The 24,577-nt window shown below is 46.1% G+C and overlaps 6 protein-coding genes across 7 annotated transcripts; 2 read left to right on the top strand and 4 right to left on the bottom strand.

Moving 5' to 3' along the window:
* Positions 1-4,131: 4,131 nt before the first annotated feature.
* Positions 4,132-6,734, bottom strand: LOC9655541 (asparagine synthetase [glutamine-hydrolyzing] 2). The gene is made up of 14 exons (XM_024668886.1): positions 6,622-6,734; positions 6,425-6,563; positions 6,269-6,361; positions 6,066-6,207; positions 5,908-6,003; positions 5,757-5,851; positions 5,536-5,697; positions 5,404-5,484; positions 5,131-5,352; positions 4,944-5,078; positions 4,807-4,884; positions 4,664-4,750; positions 4,500-4,607; positions 4,132-4,443 (listed from the first exon to the last, which is right to left on the bottom strand). Exons 1-14 carry the CDS (start codon positions 6,696-6,698, stop codon positions 4,213-4,215), a joined length of 1,746 nt encoding a protein of 581 aa, XP_024524654.1. The 5' UTR covers positions 6,699-6,734; the 3' UTR covers positions 4,132-4,212.
* A 122-nt stretch (positions 6,735-6,856) lies between these two features.
* LOC9654261 (pentatricopeptide repeat-containing protein At3g18110, chloroplastic) lies at positions 6,857-11,481 on the bottom strand. Its single transcript, XM_002963903.2, has 4 exons — positions 7,947-11,481; positions 7,681-7,881; positions 7,528-7,618; positions 6,857-7,474 (listed from the first exon to the last, which is right to left on the bottom strand). Exons 1-4 carry the CDS (start codon positions 11,453-11,455, stop codon positions 6,869-6,871), a joined length of 4,407 nt encoding a protein of 1,468 aa, XP_002963949.2. The 5' UTR covers positions 11,456-11,481; the 3' UTR covers positions 6,857-6,868.
* On the bottom strand, positions 11,473-15,711 carry LOC112344352 (titin-like). 2 transcript variants are annotated; one of them, XM_024668876.1, is made up of 7 exons: positions 15,275-15,711; positions 15,172-15,195; positions 15,092-15,121; positions 12,123-15,035; positions 11,909-12,055; positions 11,655-11,840; positions 11,473-11,597 (listed from the first exon to the last, which is right to left on the bottom strand). In XM_024668876.1, exons 1-7 carry the CDS (start codon positions 15,695-15,697, stop codon positions 11,505-11,507), a joined length of 3,816 nt encoding a protein of 1,271 aa, XP_024524644.1. In that variant the 5' UTR covers positions 15,698-15,711; the 3' UTR covers positions 11,473-11,504. The 2 variants fall into 2 exon arrangements, with proteins under 2 accessions (XP_024524644.1, XP_024524645.1); XM_024668877.1 differs by having other exon boundaries at positions 15,092-15,118.
* Positions 15,712-15,755: 44 nt separating this feature from the next.
* Positions 15,756-17,408, top strand: LOC9654260 (probable enoyl-CoA hydratase 1, peroxisomal). Its single transcript, XM_002964280.2, has 4 exons — positions 15,756-16,156; positions 16,490-16,689; positions 16,751-17,033; positions 17,099-17,408. Exons 1-4 carry the CDS (start codon positions 15,926-15,928, stop codon positions 17,198-17,200), a joined length of 816 nt encoding a protein of 271 aa, XP_002964326.1. The 5' UTR covers positions 15,756-15,925; the 3' UTR covers positions 17,201-17,408.
* A 2,473-nt stretch (positions 17,409-19,881) lies between these two features.
* Positions 19,882-20,961, top strand: LOC9655540 (LOB domain-containing protein 10). Its single transcript, XM_002964278.2, has 3 exons — positions 19,882-20,106; positions 20,221-20,510; positions 20,919-20,961. The coding sequence occupies exons 1-3, from the start codon at positions 19,882-19,884 to the stop codon at positions 20,959-20,961; spliced, it is 558 nt and encodes a 185-aa protein (XP_002964324.2).
* A 658-nt stretch (positions 20,962-21,619) lies between these two features.
* LOC9654258 (alpha-galactosidase) lies at positions 21,620-24,367 on the bottom strand. Its single transcript, XM_024668885.1, has 13 exons — positions 24,203-24,367; positions 24,002-24,149; positions 23,689-23,943; positions 23,480-23,627; positions 23,366-23,430; positions 23,147-23,310; positions 22,988-23,088; positions 22,873-22,931; positions 22,680-22,814; positions 22,422-22,627; positions 22,232-22,373; positions 22,068-22,176; positions 21,620-22,016 (listed from the first exon to the last, which is right to left on the bottom strand). The coding sequence occupies exons 1-13, from the start codon at positions 24,244-24,246 to the stop codon at positions 21,703-21,705; spliced, it is 1,890 nt and encodes a 629-aa protein (XP_024524653.1). The 5' UTR covers positions 24,247-24,367; the 3' UTR covers positions 21,620-21,702.
* Between the last annotated feature and the right edge of the window lie 210 nt (positions 24,368-24,577).

The raw sequence follows: 24,577 nt of genomic DNA, 5'->3' as shown, positions 1-24,577 counted from the left end.
TTCTAACATTTAATGGTTGAAATCATGTTTATAACTATAAAATTTAATTTATTAATTGGATTAATAGAAAATAAGCATTACTCAATAATTTTTTATTAATCTGTTAAAATTGATAGTTTAAAATTCTAAAAAATCTTGATATGAGTGCATGAAATATGGAAATAAAATACAGAAATGTGCAAATTAATTAGCTTAAAAACCTTAGCTTATATACAAATGGTCCAAATTGAAACTAATCTAATAACTATTAAAATCTCACTATTCTAATATTAGTATATAGCATTATAGCCATACATTTAGACCTCACATCATCCCTTCCTTTTGAAAAGATGGAAGGTAGTCAAAGTTCTCTAATTAATGGGCCAGGATCAAAAGGAATATTAATAAAAGGCACTAGTGGATTTGTAGGTGTTTGTTGTTCTTGATCCCTTTATACAAAGCATTTCAATTGTTTATATACATAATTTCTAAAGGATTGACATGTTGAATATTATGTTGAACTTCATAAACTTGTGGTCCAACTTGCCACAACACTTAGCATGGTCCTTTCCACTGAGTAGAGAGCCCTTTAGACAAACCATGTACCATAAAATTAGAAAAACAAACAACACTAAATCATCCACTTTATACTTTGTAAGTAAATGATAATGAGACTTATAACACTATTGTTGTCCCATTTGTATATGGCCTAAGTATTTAACAGGCTCCGCTTAGACAAGTGGAAGAACACTTGTTAAATATTGATCTAAAGACTTAACATTGGCAACTTATGATAATCATGAAGGTAAACTCAATTCTCATGGTAGTATCAGATCATGACCATATAAAAGTTTATATGATGGAGCATCAACGAAACTCTATACCTTTGTAATATATGCATACTAAAGAGATGGAAAATAACCATCTTAATCTAAATATTAAAAGTTTACATTCTTCACAATTATTCTTTTGAAGGTTCAAATAAACCCTTCCACTAAGTTACCTATTTGTGGATAATAAACACTTGTGAAAGTGTGGCATATCCCTAGTCGAGATGTTAAAACATGAAACACCTCAGGCATAAATATGAGATTATTATCTGAGAGAATCCACTCTAGATAAGAATGTTAAAATACCACACAATTGAGAAAAAAGTACTTAACAACAATTGCTAACACACTAGTAAAAGCATTAATTTTCAGCTAGTGAGTCAAATAGTTAGAGGCAATAATAATGCATTTATTACTTGTAGTTGATTAAGAAGCATATATTTATATATTAAATTTATATAAATTATATATATTTATTTATATATTTAAAGCTTTAGGGCTTATTGAACAATATAACTAACGAAATTCTTCTACTTCAATAATGAAGTAATTGCAACATAATCACTTTTTAGTAATGTTTGAAAACCATACAAATATGTATGAAGCTTCTTAAAACCCTAAATTGCTACTAAAAACTCAGAGTAATTCACATTTGTTAATTGTAATATATGGCTAATATATATAGTAGGATGGCATTGATCAAATACACTCGGGCTCTTTTGCATCAACACATCTCTAAGATTGATATTAGAAGCATTCATGCACAAAATTAAAAATTGAGTATAGTTAGAATATACCAAAACTGGAGGAGTTGTTAACAGTTTTTTGAGATCCATAAATGATCACTTGTAGTCCACCAACCAAATAAAGGATGATGTTGACGACTTCAATAATGCTCATAATGGTGTAGTACAATAAAAAATATAATCAACAAAAAGCCACAAGTTTGTCAGGATCAACTTGCAAACCTTTACAAGAAATATGATAAGTTGAGTTATTGGACCTAAACACGCACTTTAACTGCTTCAGCTTTAAACTAACTTCCTGCAACTAATCCAATACTTTACGAATATCATGTATGTACTCATCCCACATCCCCTATATATTGATCAAGACATCATAGTCAATAGTCATCTTTAGTATATCTAAAAGAACTTTGTCCATTATCTGTTGGAAAGTTATTAGAGCATTTTTTAAATTAAATAGCATCACCAAGAATTTATATAAATTAAATAATGTATGAAAAGTAGTCTTAGGAATATCTTCCTCAACCATTAACACTTGCTAATACCCAGAAGAAATATTTAACTTGGTGAACCAATAATTTCTCTCCAAATGATCCAAGAGATCAGTAGTGTAAGGAAGAAGGTATATATTTAGGATAGTCATCTTGTTTAATGAACAATAGTTAATGTAGAAGTAAATACTCCCATCAGACTTTATTACAAAATGAGGTTCATATGCCTAAGGATTTTGAGATTTTTAGATAACACCCTTTTATAACATTTTCTTGATGTTCGTGCATAAAATTTTGATCTCTTTTGGAACCTTAATTAGACGAGCATCCTTAGTTGGAATAAAATGATATATTGCAATCTTAGCCCTAAATGATATGTCAAAGTCGAAGATATCAATATCCTTGAATCAGTCCACTATAGCAACATAAATACCGTCAAAAAGATCTAGAGAGGGAAAAAAAGAGCAAGATGGAAACACAATAGGAAGTAATAGGGAGACAAAAGTGATCGAAGTAAAAAGAGATGAAAAGGAATAAAATTAAGAGGAATTGAAGAAATATAAAGTATAAGATAAGAGGGAGAAACCTCAAAGTCACAGTTGACATAATTGTGCTATAATAAATTCATACCAAGGATGAGGTCAAAAGCTTGATTATCTACAACAATTGAAATTTAAGGTAAAGATCTCCTATACATACAGTTAGGTTTGCCTTATCCCTTACAAATGCATAGCCATTGTTATAAAGAATGAAGACTAACTTTACCACTCAACACAATTGTAAATAGCAATATATAGTAATAAGTTGAGCAAGTCTATATCAACTAATACAAAGAGAATAGTGTTATAAAAATGAGTTTCCAAAGTAAACACTAAATGAACTTTAAGTGAAGCTTTTGATAGTACTCTCAAAAGAAAGATGAAGGAGTTATTGATTTATTCACACAAGAACCCTTTATTACTTGCGCAACTCCTTGTTTCCCAAAAAAATCTTTGTGTTAAGACCTTTCACTATAGTAGCACTAACATAATGTTGTTGATGCTAGTCCAGAAAATGCTAACAATGCCGATATGTATAACACATGCTCAATAGTGGATATCACAACCCACGGCCATGTCTTTGCTATTATCTTTGAACACGAGCAACAATAACATCAACTTCTATTAGAATATAACTATCTCCCACAAGAAGTAGAGCGGAAGAATGTGCAGTGAGAAGTGGAAGAAGCAATATATTATAACGTTGTATCAGTCAAAAAGCATCATCAGGTGGCTAAAGCAAGTGTATGCACAAGTTTAACAAGATTTTGATGAAGTGCTAGCCACAACATTCTGAACTTGACTTGCTTCAATATATTTAGCTCTAGACAAAACAAGAGGTTTTTGAAGCAAATGCCAAATTGCATCATTGACTCAAATGACTCTTAATAAAGATAATGCAATTGTTAGAAGACATTATCATAATTATTAGTATATCCAAATGCATGTTTATAGATGTTTAAGAGAATGCTTCAATTTGCACAAGTGGCTATGTTCAAACCATTGTATTATTACAATGTCTTTAATGAATGACAACACCAATGAATACAAATCCTGAGCATCATCTCAAGAATGATAACTAATAATCACTATAAAGTGATTGAACCAAAATATATATCATTTCCATGGAATAATTTTGGCTAAACATGAGGATTAATAGTAGGAGTAAAAGGAGTTGTTTCATGTATTGTGAATATTGCTATCCACTAAGTTTGATTGTTCAACTACAACTATATAGCATCAAACAATTACACTGATTATTACTCTAGAGTCAAATAATGAGGAAGTTGCTACTCTGGAATGAAAAGGATAAAAGAAAAAGAAATGAAATGAAATTTAAATAATGCAAAAGTAAGATCTAAACCAAAATCTTAAATTCAAGTACTCATCAGGGACAATCAAAACAGAGTGTATGGAATATGAAAATAATAACCCAAAACCCTAATTTATATATAAAAGTGAATGGTCTAAATTTAAACCAATAGAATGGCTATCAAAACACTAATATTAATAGACAAACAAATATTTTAAGAATTTATAACACTCATAGTTTAAGGTAATAAATAAATTTACTAAAGTATTACCATTTGGGCTTGTCTTGGAACAAATTTATAAAACAAGGAAACAGTCACGATGCCACCACAACTTGAGGACAGAGTTTAAGCTGCTCCTTGCTAATTTCCTCCACCGTGCTGGTTTGAGGGTGTGCCTCTGATGACTCGTATGCGTCCGCATGGACGCCAGTGGCAGCTCTTCCCGATGGATCCAGGTTTTTGGACCATGCCTCGTCCCAGGCTACTGCAGCCGCTGTGCTACATGCCACGCTCGGGCCGCCAGGAACACTCAGTCTCGCAGATTCCTGTGTGTGTTTCATTGACGTTAGTCGACCTGAGCGTGGTGTACTGATTCTCGTACCTGTGGAAAGACTCTCTCAAAGAGCATGCGATAGTAGTATGCTTCTTTTGTTTGTGGGGTGTTGTGAGGATAGACGAACATAGCATTTGCCATCATACGATCGCTCACCTGCGTGGTTATATACACAATGGCACCCTGATAAAAAACTCGATCCACACCGTTACCTGCTTTGTAGCAAAGGCTTTTAAAGAATCGATCCAGCCATACCCGACCCCGTCACTAAACTGCTCCTTCTGCCGATACAAAATGTGCTGCAAAAAAGTAAAAAGCCTTGATTAGCTTCATCAAACACGACCGCTCTCGCTACCTTCGGTAAATAAGGTTTTTCTTCATCATCAAACGCTCGTCTCATAATCCACTTTTCTATCCTTTCGCCAGGTCGAATCTGCAGAACAAGAGAAACATGTAAGGAAACGATTGCACTCGTTACTAAAGGAAACAAACCATTTTCTCAGATGGATCAATACTCATTGCAATGTCAACGAACTCCTTGTCTAGAAATGGAACCCTTGCTTCCACACCCCATGCAGATGTCGCCTTGTTTGCTCTCAAACAGTCGTACAAATAGAGCGATTTTATCTGCATGAAATAAGCTTTCAATGTGTAAGAAAGCAGTGCATGGCGTTTGTACCTTTCTGCAGGTTTCCCGGTGGAATTCTTCCTTGTTAGGAGCCTTGTGGAAGTAAAGGTAACCGCCAAAAATTTCGTCTGATCCTTCCCCAGACAGCACCATTTTGACACCAAGAGCTTTGATCTTCCGTGACATTAGAAACATCGGGGTGCTGGCCCTGATTGTTGTCACGTCGTACGTCTCAATGTGATAGATTACGTCACGAAGTGCATCTAGACCTTCCTGTCAAATTCCCACAAAACTAAATAAAAACTATATCGACAATGAAACTACCTGAATTGTAAAGTAAAACTCATGATGGATTGTTCCAAGGTAATCGGCAACTTCTTTTGCCGCCTTGAGATCTGGAGAACCCTGAGAAGCACGTAGTCTAGATTATTAAACAGTGAGAATTAACCTGCTTACTTTCAAGCCTACGCAGAAGGTGTGAAGCTGGGGTCCCCACTGTCTCCCAGCTTTCGTACTAGCTAGGTGCCTTGAAGCCACGGAGGCAACTAGAGACGAGTCAAGGCCCCCAGAGAGTAGCACCCCGAATGGAACATCTGTCATAAGCCTCTTGACAACTGCCTGGAAGAGCAAGCGCAAGAAAGCTCAAATTTGATTCAAAGGAATAATAATAGACAAACCTTTTCGAATGCTTCACGAAGTGCCAAGGGATTGTAAGGCATGGACGGAATCGACTCAGAAAACCAAGGTGGATTATACCACCTTCGCAAGCCTCCTGTCCAAGAAGAAGTTCAGCTTAGTCAGCCAGAGAACTACGTAGCTGCGAATGACCTGCTTTGCTAGAGTATAAATGCCCAGGAGGGAAAGTTTCAAACCGTTCACAGTCATCCACAAGAGCTTTCATCTCTGACGCGAACCATACAGATCCTGCAAAGAAAACGAAGAAAATAAAACTGAGAAACCTTTTGGAACAAACCAGGGTGACATACCATCGGAACCCCAGCCAAAGTACAAAGGCGTGATTCCAATCGGGTCACGAGCAGCTATGAAGCTATTGTCTCGTGTGTCGAGGAGCACAAAGGAGAACATCCCATCTAGCTTCTGGACCATGTCTTCTCCAAAGTCCTCGTACTGAGAAACAACGAGGGAAAGAAAAATAGCTAAGACAGTAGAACTCTCTCAACGCTCGTACCAGATGGGCAATGACTTCGCAATCGCTCTGCGTGTTGTAGTTGTGCTCCATTGACGCCTTGAGAGCTTCGTGGTTGTAAACCTCGCCGTTAACCTGCAAGAATGGAAAAGCATGATACACCCCGCGAAAAAATAAAAAGAAGAAAACGTGGAGTACCGCAACGACGATCGACTTGTCCTCATTGTAGAGCGGCTGATCCCCGGAAGCGGGGTCGACGATCGCCAGCCTCTCATGAGCAAGATAGAAATTCTGGTGATGATACAGGCCGCTCCAATCGGGGCCCCGGTGCCTCAACCTAGCAAAAACACCCTTCATTTCAGCACCTTAAACCCTGGATCGCTGCCGCGTGATACCTGCGAGAGAGATCCAGCACCTTGCTGCGCTGGAGATGCGCCTCATGGTAGCCGAGAATCGCTAGAATCCCACACATTCCTGCCGCTCCCCCTGACTAGGGCAAAAGAGCACATTAAATATTAGGGCTTGATGTGTTTGAAAAAAAAGTCTGGCACTCTCAAAACGGACAATTCTCAGTTTTCCACAAACTTAGTCCACCAAGTTGGTTTTCAGTGATACTAAGACGCACAAATCTTGAGAGTATGATCAAACTCTTATATTATTGAGGCTTTTGCTATCATCAAACCTTTGTTTCTCTCTTGGTCTTGCAAGCTTTGGTGACTGCCTCATCTTCCCAGCTTTCCTCAGCCTCTTCTCTTCCTTCTTCTTCTCCACTTGACTGCTAGCTTTCGGGAGCTTCACCCTGAGCTGCTTGGCCAGCTTTTCAGCTCTCCCCCTCAAGTCGGCTTCCATGGCCGCTGTTCGTCCTTCCGGGGTGAGATGGACGAGCCTGGCGAACTTCTTGGGGAGTATGTCCCCCATTGTCTCGTCGATCTCTTGGATGGCCGGTGCCAGCCCGGCCCACACGAAAGCACCGTTGTAAACCTGGATGGCGTTTGTGTCGGGCAGAGTCTTCGTGTTCTTGAGCTCCAGGTCGAGGCAGTAAGGCGATTCCTTGAGCCACATGCACAGAGCGTGGCTCTTTGCGACCAGGACTCCGGCCCTCGTTTTCGATGGAAGAAACGGTGACCCCATCTGCCAAAGGTGAGCTTTGATTGTGTTTCTCACCGAGGCCTGGTTGTTTAGCTTGCTGCTTCCTATGTCTATCTGGATGGACTTTGGTGGAACTGGCGATCCTTGCAGTGAAGCGTCCTGAGGGCTAGTTCGTAAGTATGATATTGAGCGTAAACGAATGTACGTTGTACCTGCATTTGATCCAGCCAGAGTATCAAAGCGACCAGTGAGGCCCCTGGCGACAGTCTACGAAAGTCCGCTCCCCAGTTCCTGTCTTTCACCCTGGGAGTCAAAAACACGAGCAAACGTGTCAGCTATTTGCTCCAAAGGTTGTTGTCAGGTACCTGGCTAAAACTTGGGTGTAAATGTTGCTCTCAATCGCCACTGCAAACACCAAAGCTGCTGTTGCGCACTGCCGGAATGCCCAGAGCAAGTCCATAAGCACGTTTACAACCCCTTGGCATGCTTCGGGGCCAGACTCTTGCAACTGATCGAATATGTCTTGCATGTCCTGCACCACCTTGGGAGTGCATTCGGTCATAAGCCTGAAAACGAAAAGAAAACAACGAACACTTAGTAAGAATCGAATCGCAAAGGAAAAAAAACTTACCTCAAAGGGAGCGAGAAACCAGCTTCGGACAAAGCTTTCAGAAGCATCAACGCATGACTTGACCTTTCGCAGACCGACGCAGCCCCGACGAAGCAAGTTATTGTAACATGAGTGGGCCGAACACAAGCGTCGGTCATCTTTCTCAGCCATATCACCGCAGACAAATAATCCTTGTTGTTCAAGTGGGAGTTGATGATGCTCGTATAGTGGATGGCGTCCGGGCTCATTCCAATCTCTGGTAGCGTTTCGAGAACCTCTTCGGCCTTTCCAGTAGCACCACCTTTCCCGTAAGAATCCATGAGCATGTGAATCGTCGTCAGGCTCGGTTCAAAGCCATCGACTTTCATCTGCTCTATGATCTCCTCTATCTTCCTGTGCTCCCCAGCTTTCCGGTACACGTTGATCATCACATTGTACGCTGTAGCATCAGGCTTGCACCCGGTTTCCGCAATGCTCTTGAAAACAAGCTCAGCATCCTCATATGCCTGGAGACGACCGTAAGCCGAGATGAGTGTCGTGTACGTCGAGATGTTTGGAGCATTGCCTGTTTTAATCATTTCCCTGAGAAGAGCTTGAGCCTCTTGCACCATCTGGTTGCGGCTGTAGAGCATGATAAGTGTGTTGAAAGTGGTGGCATCCGGCGAGCAGCCTATTTCTTGCATCCCTTTGAAGACCAAGGCCGCGTTTCTGTAGCTTCCGAGCTTGCTGTATAAGCTGATCATATGGTTATAGATATCTATGTCGAGCTCCAATCCTGCCTTCTTGATGTCCTTGACAAGCTCTTCAGCATCGATCTCAACCGTTTCTCTGGAGTATAAAGCAAGCAAAGCCTTGAACACCTGGATGCTGGGAGAAAATCCGGCCTCTTTCATCTGCCGGTACATGCTCCTAGCTTCTTCCAGATTTCCATTCCTGCTAAAAGCATGAAAAATCACCACAAACGTTCTTGAGTTAGGACTTATCCCCATCTCAGGCAAGCGCTGAAAGAACTCACTTATCTCTTTTGCTTTCCCAGCTCTCCCAAAGGCTTCGAGCACGTAGTTTGCACAGGTAGCGTTGGGCTGTAGACCGGCGGCCACCATATTGTCCAGTGCTCTCGTAGCTCGCTCAAAGTTTCCAGTCTCGGCATAAGCTGAGAGCAACGCGCTGTAGGCGGATGTGTTTCCAGCAAAACCATGCTGCTGCAAATCTCTGAAAACGATCTCGGCATTCTGCCACAGCTTCAACTTTCCATAAGATGCGATAATCGCAACGTGCATGGCTGAGTCCTTAACGTCAAAGGCATGGAGGCAATCGATCAGAAGCTCGTGCGCAACGAAAGCAAACCCCTTGCGACAGTAGCACATCACAGCAGTTTGAAGAACTTCAGCGTCCATTTCCAATCCCTCTGTTGTCATATCCAGAAACCGAGCAAGAGCTTCGTCTTGCATGCCAGCTCGATCATAGGAAGCGACCAACACCTTGAGAAAGTCGGAAACCTGTACCTGGCCGTAAGTCTGAGATGTTCTCATCTCCTCCTCCGCTTCACTGAACCTTCCAGCTTTTGCCAGCATCACCGCCAGTCTCTTGTACAGGTGAGCAGCAACACTAGGCTCGATGCTCGACACCGCGTGAACCAAATCTCGCGCGTCACTGAGCTTCCCGGATGCCTCAAAGGCACCGAGAACGTCGTTGAGTGTTTCCACCTTCACTGCCACCCCTTGCGCAAAGGAGATCTTCAACACAACCGCGGCTTCCGCATAGAATCCACCTTTAGCAAGCGTGGAAGAAAGCGCGGCCAAGCTAGCACTGGACTGCACCATCTCCTTGCTAAGGTTCTCGATCTCCGCTACAGAACTTTTCTGATAGAAGACCCGAACCATGATGGCGTAGACGCTGAGCTCCGGCTTCAAGCCCGAGCCAACCATAGCCTTGTATAGAATTATGCACTTCTCTGGCATTCCAGCCTTGAAGAAGACGTCCAGCATCACCGAGTAAGCCAAGAGGTCGGGACGAACTCCAGCACGAAGCATGCAGCTGTAAGTGTGTTCCGCATCAGTAAACATATCCGCCTTTGCATACGCACAAATCATGGCGCTGAAAGCTTGCAGAGTTGGCCTGACTTGCGACTTGAGCATGTCTTCGAACATAGCCGCTGCCTCGTTCACAAACCCAGCCTTGCCGAGCGTGTCGATCAAAACCGTGAAAGTCACCGAATCCGGGCAGCGTCCTTCCTCCTTCATCTGGACGTAAAGCTCCTCGGCCTTCCTGTGCATCCCCGCCTTCCCATACATGTGTATCATCGTGTTGTACGTTATCTCGTCCGAGGAGCAGCGGGCGTCTCTCATCATCCCTCGGATCCTCTCCACCTCCTCAATCCTCCCGTCCCTGGCGAAAGCATGGAGCACCGAGTTGTAAGTCACGGCATCCGGAGTAAAGCCCTGCTCTTGCATGATCCTAAAGATGGAGCTCGCAGCCTCGACTCTCCCAGCTCGACCATAGACCGAGATCATCGCGTTGTACGTCCAGATATCCGGATCACACCCCTGCCGCTGCATCTCCTCGAAGATCAAAATGGCGTCGCTCAGCCTGTTGTTGAGGCTGCAAGCGCTGATCAAAGTGTTGTACGTGATGGTATCCGGCCTGAGACCAGCAGCGTAGACGTCCTGGAGGAGCGAGGAGGCGAGACCCTCTTGCATGCCACCCCGAGTTCTCGCCTTGATCACGATGTTAAAGGTGACGAGATCCGGCCGGCATCCTCTATCTTGCATCCGGCAGAGAAGCTGCTGGACGCTGTTCCAATCTCCATGCCTCGCGTAGACGCTCATGAGCGAGTTGTAAACTTGGACGCAATTGCCAATGCTCGACTCCGCTCGGTCGAAGAGCTCTTGCGCTAGGCCGGGCTGATTCGCTCTCCCCAGCACCGATAGCATCACCGCCAGCATCCTTGGATTGGGAGCGTACCAGCGAGCAACGTTGAGGCACTCGTAGAGCTCCAGCGCGCGCTGCCAGCTCGTGTTTGCCACTCGCTTCACGACGTAGCACAAATCCGTGGGGGCGAGCTGCTCCTTCCAGCCATCCACCGTCTCGCGCACGAATTCGTGCTCGTCCAGCCGGCAAATCGCGTCCGACAGCCGCTGGACGCGCTGCCGCCAGTCCTTGGCGCGCTTGAGCGCGAGCTTGGACATCTTGCGCGGCTTGACGGGCTCTAGCACAGCCATGAGCGGCGGCTGGAGGTACTCACCGCGGTACTGCCGCCACATCTTCTTCGGCTTCTGGGGATCCAGAACCACGTACAACGGCTCCCTCTCCCCGGCGGCATTCTCTTGCTGGAAATGCGAATGCGAATGCGATGGCGAGTCCTCGCTCTCCTCGGCGGTGCCTCTTCCTGTCCTTCTCGAGGCGTAATCGCTGTGCTGCGGCCATCGGATCGACGGCATTGCTCGCGGATACACGAATCGTGGAGCTGGAGCTGGAGAATCGATCGGGAAGGCCGGCGACGACGCGGAAATCTGGAGCGCCATCACCATGGCTTCCAAGAGCCCTAGAACAAAACCTCTTACATTGAAAATTCTGGGTTTAAGAAGCCCCACTCTCGTGGAGTTGTCTAGCGTCGGCCACGAGCCTCTTCAAGAGCTTGGTTTTGTTTCCATGGCTCCAATCGGGATTGTTCTGCCAAGAAAAATTTCGTGAGCGATCTATCCAAGTAGAGAAGAAGATCTAGCTTACTTGAAGAGTGACCATCGCTCTCTTGGCAAACGCCGCTAGCTCGGGACTGGCAAACGGTGGGAGCGCTTTCACGATCTTATGGAGCTCCTCGTTCTTCTTCTTCCCGGATTTCTGCTGGGGGCCCGTGTAAGTTTCGATCAGAGACTGGAGTTGCGGGGCACGCTCTTTCACGTCTTGCACGGCTTCCTGCAAAGTTTTTTTGTAGCTCATTAGAGCCAAAGAATCTGAGAGAAGAACGACGATTTTGCTCTTACCTCCCATGCTTTTTCGTCAATGCCATCCTGCGAAACGAGCTTTCGTTTGGCTCTGTCCAGTGATTCCTCCAACGTTGGCAAAGGTTTGTCATCAATATCTGGATTTGTTCCAAACTCCTCCATTGCAGCCTCCGGGTCAACATCCAGCTGCAATTCGCGGGAACCAAAAACGTCAAGAACCGGGAAAGAACAGAAAAACACAATAGTAACGTACCATGAAATGCCTGTGCAAAGTTCCCTTGATCGCTTCCTCCACCTTCGTAAGAGCGTCCCCTTTCGCCATATACTCTTGCGGCGCTACGTACTCGATGGCTCCATCCAAATCTATCACACCTTGAGGCACCACTTGTTTGCCTCTACTACTTTTCTTGACTCCGCCACCCGGTCTTATTTCGGTTGTTCGTTTGCTGGTAACGTCCCCCAGTGAAAACTGATCGCTGAATCTCTTCTTCCTCCTCTCCAGATAAGCGGACATCTGAGACTTCCCCAAACCACCTTCCAGAATAGCCATGGCTCTCGCCGCTGCTTCTTCCCTCTTAAGTTTCGATCGCTTCACTTCAGCAGCAACAGTAGTGGGATCGATGACTTTCCCCCTGCCTTTGCCTCGTCTCGATTCGAAAGGCAGAGCAGGCAAACTTTCATCCTGTTCACCTTGCTGACTCTCCAAAGCTTCTTCCTCCTGAAGTAGCTCATCTGTTGGCGTGTGTAGACCAATAAGACTTGCAACTGGATCCATGAGTGGGACGCCTTTGCCTCGACCAGGAGAAATGAATTTCCGGATAGAAGGCAGTCGATCCACTTCGGTATCAGATGCCTCGCTCTCGGAAAGAGTCTCTGTCTCAGCAGCTTTAACGGTTTCTTTCACTGCCTTCGGTGAGCCCGGCTTCTTCAGATCAAGACGCAACGGAGGTGGCTTGGGAAGGTCCGAAGATTTTTCTTCCACTACTTTGCCTCTTCCAAGTCCATGTAATACGGTTGGAGGTTCGGGCGTCGGAGCTTCTGCAGCTTTTTCTTTCTTCAATTTTACTTCCAGCTTCAACGGCGCAGCTTTTGAAACACCAGGTCTACTTCCTTCCGCTTCTGCTGGTTCATCTTGTACTTTTACAGCTCCAGGTGTGGTTTCTTCCTTCATTCTTACGGGAACAGCCGAAGGCTTTTTCAACTTAAGCTCCAGTTTAGCACGTCCAGGTTCGTCTTTGGTTTCAGGCGCAGCCTGCTCTTCCGTCACTGTTGGAGGTTTCCTCAGCTTCAGGTCTAACTTTGGAGGTTCTTCCTTCTTTTCTGCAGGTTTCTTCAGCTGAAGATCCAACTTTGGAGGAGGCTCCGTCACAGTTGAAGGTTTCTTTGGCGTGAGATTCAGCTTTGGAGTAGACTCTTCAGCCACCGCTGCAGGTGTCTTCGGCTTAACTTCAGTCTTCTCAGGCTTTGGCACTGACGCTACCACATCTTTACTCTTAGCCGCCACTGAAACCTTCGCCTCAACTTGCGATTTGATATCGGTCTTTGCTGGTGCAGGTTTTGGAGACACCGTGTCCACAACCGCTGCTTTCTTCGTCTCTACAGGCTTTGGTGGTGGTGGCGGTGGTTTCAACGCCTCAATTTTCACGGCTGGAACTTCAGGTGGCAGTTTCTTGGCGGCCGATGGCGCTTCTGGAACATGCGTCGAAGGTGGTTGGCCAATTGGCCTTTGCACCACTCCTGGTCTCAAAGGGAGTCCTGAAGGATATATCGGAACTGGTTGCGGTGGCGCTTGGAACTGAGCGTGTCCAGCCGGTCTAACTTGAGGAACACCTGCTGTAAACTGAGCTGGGCTGTGGACGCTCATTGGTACTTGTTGATACGGTACCTGCGAAAACTGCTGGGGAGGTTGCGCTTGAACCTGCGTTTGAGGCCGCACTGCACTCGCCGCAGCTTTACCTTCCATAAGAGTTGCTCTATCACCTGCAGCTTTGAGTAACTCTGGTGACTGCTGCAGCAACTCAAGCGCCTTTGGCTGAAGCTCGAGTTTTGGTCGGGGAGCTTGGCCGACAGCTTGTGGCGCAGCTTGTCCAGTTGATGTCGGAACTTGCGGCGCTGGAGTGGCAACTTGTGTAGCAGGATATTGCTGTGGTCTTGCAATAGCGACATTTTGTGGAGGTGGCGGCGGTGGGACTGCTGCTGGTGCATAAGGTGGAGGGGGATACTGATAGCCCGGAGGATAAGCCGGTTGATATCCAGGATAGCCCGGTGGATATCCTGGATACGTTTGGTATCCCGGATAAGCTTGCTGGTAGTATCCCGGATACCCCTGATAGGCTTGTTGATATCCTGGATGATATACCGAAGGCTGACTTTGAGGATGATATCCGACTGGAGCCTGAGGAACCGGCTGCATATTGACGTATGGATTCGGTGGATAGTAAGCCGACGTTTGAGACCATTGCTGTGTTGGCGGTGCCGCAGGCTGCTGTGGATTTAATGTGGCTGGAGCTTGTTGAGACTGCTGGTATTGAGGAGCCTGGCCAATTTGATGCTGCATCCCAGGTGTCTGAAGAGGTGTTCCGTGACCAACACCATGCGATGGTACTGCGGGTGGTCTTGTCACTGGCTGCGCCGGGACTGCTGAGACTGTTGTTGCTGGTTGCTGCGCAGCGATTGGTGTTTCTGTTGCTGCTGTCATCAGTGCTCGCATCTCACTGTAAACCATATCCATGGCTGAGTAGTTTCCCAGTTGATTGTAGGCGTCCATCACAACTCTACAAGCCTGCATGGACACCGGCAGATGGCCGGCTTTCATCCCTCTGTAAGCCATGCCTACCTCCTGGTAAAATCCCCGGCTGTACCACGAACTTATCAACGCTGCAAGAGTTTCTGAAGCCTGAGCTTTCTCCTGTACGCTCGGCTCTGGTTTCTGCTGCCCGCCCGTCCTGATCTCCCGCATCTCCGCGTAAATGTTATCCATCTTCTGGGAATTTCCCAGCTGGATGTAGGCGTTCAGAAGCGTTTGGCACGTCTGCATGGTCGTAGGAATGTGAGCAACTTGCATTGCTGCATGCACGTAGTCGATCTCGTAGTAGAGTCCTCGGCTGACGCAGGATTGGATCAACGCACCAAAAGCTTCCGAAGCCTCAAGACGGCTTGTAGGTTTCTGCGCAAAAAAACTTATCAACATCAAAATTCAGGCTCTTAGGTGAAAGCAATTACCTTGGACGGGGGATACGCGGGCGTCTCCTGCTGAAAAACAAGAAATGAGCCAAGTTTCTCGTGCAAACTAACGGGCATACCTCCGAAGAAGGATCCGCAGGTGCCTGCTCAAGAAAAAGAAGAGAAAAACGCACAGAAAACAAGTTATAACGGTAGTTCTTACACTACAAATGGAATTCTTACCTGCGAAGGTGGAGATTGGCCGCTCGTCACAACACCAGTGATGTTGCTGACTGGTGCTGGAATCGCGGCCTTCGCGGCCTTCGCTGCCTTCACTGCCGTAGCTTTGGCCTGTGGAATCGCCGCAGCTGGACTGGATGTAGCCACATTTGCTTGTAGTGCTTGCCCTGTGGCATTTCTAGCAGCTGCGATCGGGGATTCACCCCTGCCTCGCCCGGAGCTCGACACAGGAGTTGTAGCTGGAGCTGCGATTCCACTGCCGTGACCTACACCGGGAGACGACGACGCGGATTTTGGTGCCGGGGCTGCCGGTAGCGGCGATTGCTTGGACGGTGGAGCCGCGGCGGCTCTTCCTCTTCCTCGCCCGGGACTAGTGCAGTAGCAGCGTACCTTGAGAAGAACGCGCCGATCCAATGCGCCTCGCATTCTTCCTTCCTACATCGAGAGCTAAAACCCTAATAATTCTTGGGGGCATATTCCTTCTTCGAGTTCTCTGGTTCGATTCCAGTGAGCACCAGGCCACAAGAGCAGCCATTTGGCTGCTTTGGCGGTGCGTCATTTCCATTCAGCGAATGAGTGAGAGGGAGCCGCAAAGAGAAGGAGAAGAAATAGCTGGATCTTAGGGTAAGCAGGTAGCATTCTAGTCTCGAACCAATGGATCGGCCGATCGATCAACGCCAGCAGAAGCAGGGCAGTGAGGCCCTAATTCTCGTGGAGAAAAGGAGCGGGATCGCCACGATCACGCTCAATCGGCCCAAGGCGCTCAACGCCCTCACCAAGCCAATGCTGACGAGCCTGGCCGGGATCTTCAAGCAGCTGGATAGCGATCCAGAGGTCAAAGTGATTATAATCACGGGGTCCGGGAGGGCATTCTGCTCTGGGGTGGTATGTTTCATTCATCGTTTGCTAGCTTGAGAGATTTTTCTTAGCTTGACTCTTGATAATTTCCTTAGAATTCTTGGTGTCTGAGATTTTCTATCCGAAAGGATCTCTTTGTTTCTTTCTTTTTTTTCTTTTTTTGTTTGCGTGTGGTTTCTTGAAAAAACCGCATTTGGTCTTTTGTGTTTTTTCTCTTGATGAACTGAAAGAAAGCATAGAAACGAATACCAAACGTCTTTTTTTCATTGTTTTTATATTTGGAGGGATAGCTTTAGAGATTTTTTAGTCCTTTGCTCTTCTACGCTTACAGAGAATTCTAACGAAAGCTAGTTGATACAGGATTTAACAGCTGCACAGGAAGTTTTTAAAGGTGATGTCAAAGACAAGTCAGCTGATCCCGTTGCACAGATGGAGCGATGCAAGAAACCGATCATTGGCGCCATCAATGGGCTGGCTATAACTGCAGGCTTTGAGCTATCACTCGCATGTGATATCCTCTTTGCGAGCAGCAATGCCAAATTCATCGACACACACAGCAAGTGAGTGTTAACTCAATTGCTTCTTCTTCTTCTTTTTTGATAATTCGTGTATTGATTTCAGGTTTGGAATCTTTCCATCTTGGGGGCTCTCGCAAAAGCTGGCCCGTCTAATTGGTGTCAACCGAGCCCGTGAGGTGTCACTCACGGCTTTGCCATTGGAGGCCTCAACCGCCGAGCGTTGGGGGCTTGTCAACCGGGTGGTTTCTCCATCTGAGCTTATGGAGACGGCACGAGCTGTGGCAGAAGCGATTGCCAGGAATGATGAGAAAATGGTGCTCCTTTACAAGGCGATGATAAATGACGGGGTCAACCTCGCTCTGGGAAATGCGCTTGAGCTTGAAAAGGTTCGCTCAGCTTTTAAAGTTCGAAAGCTTTTGTCGAGCCAAATCCAATTGTTCTTAACTTTCAGGAGAGAGCTCATGACTACTACTCCAAAATGAAGCCAGATCACTTCCAGGCCATGCAGAAATACATCACGGGCCGATCATCGTCGAGGCAATCGAAGCTCTAGAAATCAAAAGAATTGTGCGTACATTTGATCTTGCGGAGATCTTTTATAAGGGAAGGAAACGCAATGGAGTTAACACTCACTATATGTCTCTTTGAGGACCATGAGTGATAACCCAAAGCCCGCAGTTATAGTTGATAATTATAATTTATGTTTATAGCTGTTAAAAAAATTGCTACGCGTTGCATGTAGCAACGCTTGGTTTGCTTAATACTAGTGTTATTATTACATATTAATCCAATTGATCAAATAAAGTTTATAATTATAAGCATGTTTGTAATTTATATATACAAGATTAATTTTATTGCATATCAAGATGGTAGAATAAAAAAGAATATACTAGAAAAGGTTTAAGGAAGTTTATAAATTATAAACATGTTTATAAATTATAAATACAAGATTAATCTAAATGAATAACAACCGTTAGATGGTAGAATATCCTAGAATATCCAAGTATATTCTAGGTATATCCACTACCATCCCAGTCCCCCTATAGGTTTGCTTAAGCAAACCAAAAACCTTCTCATAAAAGAAGTTTATATTTAAAATCATACTCATAAATACTTTAAAATATTACTATTTGAGCTTATATTAAGAAGAAAAATTTGAATTATTTTTAATTTTATAAGATTATAAAGTAAGGTTTAAATACAACCTTCACTGTTTTTTTTAGCACCAATTATCAGTTTCTCCAGTTAGCTGGTTTGTCTTTTGACATCAGTTTCTTCATGTGAGTGCCTTTGAAAACTTCTTGCACAGCCTATATGGAATCATTCTATCTTTTGGCACAAACGCTGGCCAGGAGGCCTAGACCACCGAGCACTCGGGCTCGTCAACTGGGTGGTTTCTCCGTCTGCGCTTATGGAGCTGTGGTGGAAGTGATTGCCAAGAACGACAATAGAATGGTGCTCCTCTACAAGGCGATGATCAACAACGGGATCAACCTCACTCGAGCTCGAGCTCGAAAAGGTTCGCGTGGCTTTTCTAAAGTTTGAAGCCAAATCCAAATTTTTCTTAACTTTGAGGATTCTAAGCCATGCAGAAATACATCACGAGCCGATCATAATCGAAGCTCTAGAACTTGAAGGAATCGTGCGTACATTTGATCTTTCAGGCCGTGTGAATCGAATAACGACTCACGTGGGAGAGGGAGCCGCAAAGAAGCTTAGCGTAAGAAGGTAGCATTCTAAATGGGTCGGTCGATCGATCAACGCCAGTAGCAGCAGGGGAGTGACGCCTTAATTCACGAACGGCCCAAGGCGCTCAACGCCGCTGGGTTGGGATAATCACGGGATCAACTGAAAGGGCATTTTGCTCTGGGGTGGTATGTTTCATTCGTCTTTTGCTAGCTTGTGAGATCTTTCTTAGCTTGCTTCTGATCATTTCCTTATAATTCTTAGTGCATCTCTTTGTTTGTGTGGTTTCTTCAAAACCATAAGAAAAGACTTTGGCCTTGGTTTCTTTGCATGACTTTTTTCAAGTCAAACATCAAAAAACATGAAACCAAGACCAAAGTCTTCTCTCATGGTTTTGTGTTCCTCTCCTTGTGTTTTTCTTTTCGTATACATTTCAGGTTTAGAATCTTTCCATCTTGCGGGCTCTCACAAAAGCTGGCCAGTGGGTGCCAACAGAACCCGCGATCGACCGCCGAGCGATGGGGGCTCGTCAACCGGGTGGTTTCTCCATAAGAACGACGGGAGAATGGTGCTCCTCTACAAGGCGATGATCAACGACGGGATTACAACCTCGCTCGAAAAGGTTCGCTCGGCTTCAGTTTTTTGTGAGCCATCATAACTTTCAGGAGAGAAACTACTCCAAAATGAACTTCCAGGCCATGCAGAAATACATCACGGGCCGATCATCGTCGAGGCAATCGAAGCTCTAGAAATCGATGCGTACATTTGATCTTCCAGGCGCGGGCTGAGATCTCTTAAAAGCGAATTCGTGTTTTCGCGGTTGGCCAAGAGAGTCGAGGTGAATGGCGCGCAAGCGAAAGGTAAAAAGAAGAATAAATCGTCACTGAAAAAGAGAGAGATGTTTAAGGAAAGTTGTCTGCCAGTGACTCACGATGGAGGGTCTTATCCCCCGTCAAACTTCACTATTCACAGAAGAATCGAAATAGAAAATGCCACGTTGCGCTGCTGCATTTGTTGCACAGGTGTCCTCCACGTCACTCCATTGTTTTTATTGTTTTCTCTTTCGTCACCGCCCCTGCTTGTTTGGAATTTTAGGTCGCGAGGCGACCAAAGCGCGGCAAGCTATACTCGCGCTCACTGCCGATCCATCGCTCCCGATCGATCGCTTGCTTGCGATCGTTTCTCCGTTTTCCTCATCTTTGTTTCCAAGTTTTCTCGCGATCGCTCACCTTCCGCTTTCTCGCGTGTTTCCGGTGAGATATTTGGGAGATAATGAGAGGCGGCCATCGTGAGAAGGCGACTGGGAAAACGCTGTCAATGGAGAGCAGCACCAACATCACTGCAGCGGCCGCCGGCGGCGGCGGAGGAGCCGGAAGAGATGGAGGAGCTGGAGCTGGAGGCGCAAAAGCTGGAGGAGCAGCCGCGGGAGGATCAGGATCGTCAGGCGGAGGCGCGACGGCGTGCGCGGCGTGCAAGTTCCAGCGCCGGCGCTGCTCCCCAGAGTGCGTACTGGCGCCATACTTCCCAGTTGAAAACACGGCGTGCTTCATGAGCTGCAAGCGGCTGTTTGGCGTGAGCAACATGGTGCGCATCCTCACGGAAGGAGTCCAGCCGGCGCAAAAGGACGACACTATCAAGTCGCTCATTTTGGAGGCCGACGCCCGCCAGCGCGACCCCGTCTACGGCTCCGCCGGCATCATCACCACCCTCCGCGAAGAGGTCGCAAAGCTCCAGGAGGAGCTAGTCGTCGCAAAGGAGCAACTTAGCTTCCTTGTGTCTCAGCTCCACCAGCAACATCAGGAACATCAGCAGCAGCACCAGCAGCAGCACCAGCAGCAGCACCAGCAGCAGGAGCAGCAGTTTTTTGTGTTTGATCCTCCGCAACAGCAGCAGCCTCACGTCGTGCACCAGCCTCAAATGCACGTTGTCCCTCACCACCCTCATTCGCAGCTGCTCGGCGACCACGGCCCCCCTCTAAACGTCATGGACTCGTCTTTGGCTCCTCCCGAACAGCCCCCACTGCTTCTTTTCCAGCCGGGGTTTCTGCCCATGGATTTTGTCCAGCACCAGGCTGAGGAGGCTCCGCCGGTGAAGCAGGAGCGGCTTGATCCGGAGGAACAGCAGCTCGAGCAGGAGTTCGGTGGCAACTTTTTTCAGCCGGCTAACGGCGAGCACAGGTACATTTGCTACGTGTGATGAGATATTTCGTTTCGTACTAACCTGAGAGTGAGAGAACATGTGACGCTAACTTCCCGCATTGTTTTCTGCATTTGTCCCATTTTGTCTCTCATTTTTGTTCTCTATTGTTGTTGTATCATCGCTTTCTAATCCCTCTGATAAGTGCTTTATTCTCTCTGCGGATATGAGAACACATTTCATTAATCTCCAGTTCATTTTCTGAATCTGTTGTCTCTCGACTCACTCACGTCATGAACTTTGTTCTCGAGATCGGTCGCCGTTTGTCTCTATCCTGTTTCACGAGTTCATGCAAATCACCGTTCCATTGCATCTTGTCCTTGGAAGTTCTAAGCAGGAAAGATCAATGTTGCGAGTGATTAACTTAGTGCTTTGTTGCTTTTGGCTAGACAGCAGCAGGAACAGCAGGAGCATCAGCAGCGCCAGCACTGAGTCGTGTTTTTGGTTAAGGCGTCGTCCTTTGGTTCGGGGTTTGGTTATGGTTGATGAGATCGTGTTTTGTTTGTTTGCCAATGATCTCTATGGACGTGGATTCGAATGAATGGGCTCAGAAGCAAGACACCGTCTCAACTGTGTCCAAAACCGCTGTCGTCTCTGCAGGCTTTGGTGGTGGTGGTTTGATTGCCTCAATATTCACGGCTGAAACTTCAGGTGGCAGTTTCTTGCTTCTGAAACATGCGTTTGGCCAACTGGCCTTTGCACCACTCCCTGAAGTGCTTCATTCTCTCGGCGGAAGAGAAGCACATTCACGGGAGCACATTATTCTCCCAGTTCTTTTCGTGACTTTGTCTCTCGACACTCACGTCATCAACTTTGTTCTCGAGATCGATCGCCTTTTGTCTTTATCCCGCTCTCTATAGAGTTCGTGCAACACACCGACGAGTTCCATTGCATTTTGTCCTTGGAAGTTCTAAGCAGGAACTCGTGATTAACTTAATCAATTGTTCCTTTTGGAGACAGTAGCAAGGAACTATTCGTGCTCTGTTATGTCGTTTGGTTAAGCTTGATGAGATCATGTTTTTCGTTGACCTCTATCGTGGTTTAGAATGAATGGGGTTCTGGCAAGTCAGCAGTCTCTAGGATATTCCGCTACCGGATAGTTCTACAGAACCATAATATTCGTGAATATGCTGGATTTCAAGTTGTTCCATTCTCCCTCTTTTTGTGCACGATCTAAGCCAGATTTTTTCCCCCACTGGCGCTACAGATGAGAGAAAACAATGCACAGCCGTGAGAGGGCACCAGCGCCGACAAACTCTCCACTTTGTCTAGCTCGGTCCTGCTCCAAACTTCCTCCCCAGTGCATTGGGTGCTAGAGTCGTCCGCGTCCAGGCCTGGTTGGGTTTTTGGTGCCTCCGGATCTTGTGCTCCTCGAGCTCTCGTCGTTGCGAGCTTTAATCCGGGTTGACGTTGTTGGAGGCCCGCCAAGCTATAAGTCACAGTCGTGGAGTTTTGGCCGAGATTAAAAAATGCAACGTAGTACTGGCCTGAAGAGACGTCTCAACTAATTAACACCACCACGAGAAGTATTCAAGTACCTTTCAAGCCGCGCGCGAGCCATATACGAATTGGTGCCACTTCCTTAACCTCCGCACAAAACCCAGTGCTTGGGCTCAATAGTTTGCCATTTGGCAACAGTTGCCAAGCCTACAAGAGCTTGTGAATCTACGCTCACATGCAAGAGAGCAAAGCCTCGACTTACCTGACTATTCTCCATGGAGCAAAACGAGAAACGCTTGCTTGCAAACATTCCAATGCTAGATGGAAGGTTTGGCTGCGAGTCCATGCAAAGCTCACCAAAGTCGGAGGTCCACAGCCGAATAGCACCTTTGGATTCAGTGTCACTAAGAGCCAAAGTTAGACGAAACCATTGCGTATTCATCCATGCTTACGAGAGTGATGAATCACTTAAGGAGGTCCAGTTGAAACACCCCGAGAGCACCGATGATCGAGATGATGTTGTTCTTGAAGCATTCCAGCAAATTCTTGCGTTTTGTTTCTTTTCCAACGTCCAGTGTGTCTTACTGCTCGATTCATCGCAGCTAACCAAAGTTAGCAGTGGGACATCCTCAGTGCCCGGTAGTGTTCCAGCGTAATACTATGGAAATCAATAATGCAACGGTCGGTGGCACATATTTACAGAAGCTTACCTCTGTATTCTCAGTACTGTGGGTGTTTATTTCTAGAATAGTCGGGTTTGTGATCATGGCATAAGTAGCTTGGTCGATATTTCGCAGGTCACCACCATACATCAAGGGAGATTTTGCCATTGCCCAGAGCGTAAGCTGACAGCAAGAAAAGGAGGAGCTTCATAAGTAACAAGGAACTCAATGTACGAGTTACTTGTGTTTTTTGCTCATCGAAAGATAGCCTACAAGAACGATATGGCCCATAAGGTGCACCTGAGAAAAAAAAAAATTGAAGAACTTTGAAACTAACTATATGCTCAACTCTTTACCTCCATCAGTGAGCCAGCCTAACGGAAGCATGTCCAAGTCAGGCCAAGACTTCCCCCCTCCCAAGCCGGGTGCTCCAATCAAACCAGCAGCGGCAAAACTCCTAGAGCATTAACCACGACACGTTGTGAAATAACTAGAGAGAGCTTAGAAGTTTGTACTTTGCAACGTCAAAATGAGCAGCTACATCACCCCATCTGTCCCAGTCGTCGCCAGTGATCCGGTACATGTTAACGATACCGCTTACTGATGAAGCCAAGCTGGGAGTGGCTTGCACTCCAGGAGACAAAGAGTATACGATTGGTCGTCCAGTGTTTGTGATGGCCTATGAAAGATCCATAACCTTCCATCCGTGGATCCAACAAATGCAAGACACTTACCTCTGACACGGCTTGAATCTCCTCTAGATCGATGTTGTCAGCTCCGAAAACACAGTCATGTTTCACTGACAAGGCAAAGTGAATACACAAGCAAAGACTTTGGAAAAGCCATACCGAAATCGACTCCCCAGGAAGCATATTGATCATAAAGTGATTTTAGAAATGCTTTTCCACCAGCACTGGTCGTGTTGATGCTAACAAAGCACTCTCGCATCCACGGACATGGCTGGCTTGTGAGAGCAATATCTTTCGCTCTCCATCCCTGCATTAACCACGATCCAATACCCCCTTCAAAGAAAAGAACGATAAAAAAGATTACGTACCTTGGCACCGAGAATCGGTGTGTTGTTCGCCACAGCAACCGTAGTAATCCCTCTCATAACGTGGATTCCAAACTTGAGTCCCATGGCGTGTACTTTGTCAGCAATTGGAGCGAAGCCTTTACCGCCTGCCGTGGAAGGCCAGCGCTTGGGATCTGGAACTGGTCGTCCCCACTCATCGATGAGATCATGGCCAGAAGATTGGACTGAAGCTCCCTCCTCCTGTTTACGATACCAGAGAAAATCGATGACGACGTACTGCGAAACACACAAACTTCTCCTGTTTAGTTCCGATGGCATGGAAGTAAAAGAGTACTTCATAGCCGAAGGGAGCGAGAGTATTCGCGAGGATCTTCGCATTCTGCAAGAACTCCTCCTCCGAGACAATCCAGGAGAAGGAATCGTAAGAATTCCATCCCCGGGGAGGCGTGAGCGCTAGACCAGCTGTAGAAGCTGGTAGCAGCCTGTCAATGATCGATAGTAACCCAACCCAGCGATGGATGCAAGCAGAGATTACCTCGTAGCGATGGCGAGGGAGAAGATCGCTAGGAGCCACGCCATACGAGAATGCGAGGAGAACTAGATCCCTAGGGTTCCTTACCGTGCAGGGGAGCCTACATTTGACGTCTCCGGGACTCCAGAGTAGTCGTGATGATGATCCAAGAGAGCAAAACCTAGACAGGACGATCTCTGATCGACGGACTACAGGGCAACACATGGCTGCTCACTATTGATCTGGATTGGCGCCAAAAATCCAAACAAAATTGGGGTTTTCTTTTTAGGGTTCTTGAAGTGAATTTCTTTCTCGCAAAAGCCCTACATTCAGCAATCTGTTGATGTCTACCTCAGGAATTGGGGAATTTCCTTCTCTGGCAGCTGTAATCCAGGTTTT

Source organism: Selaginella moellendorffii, unplaced genomic scaffold, assembly GCF_000143415.4.
Source record: "Selaginella moellendorffii unplaced genomic scaffold, v1.0 SELMOscaffold_4, whole genome shotgun sequence".
Classification (NCBI taxonomy): domain Eukaryota; kingdom Viridiplantae; phylum Streptophyta; class Lycopodiopsida; order Selaginellales; family Selaginellaceae; genus Selaginella; species Selaginella moellendorffii.
Note: the sequence above shows the minus strand (reverse complement) of the source record. Positions and strands in the feature narration are given on the sequence as shown.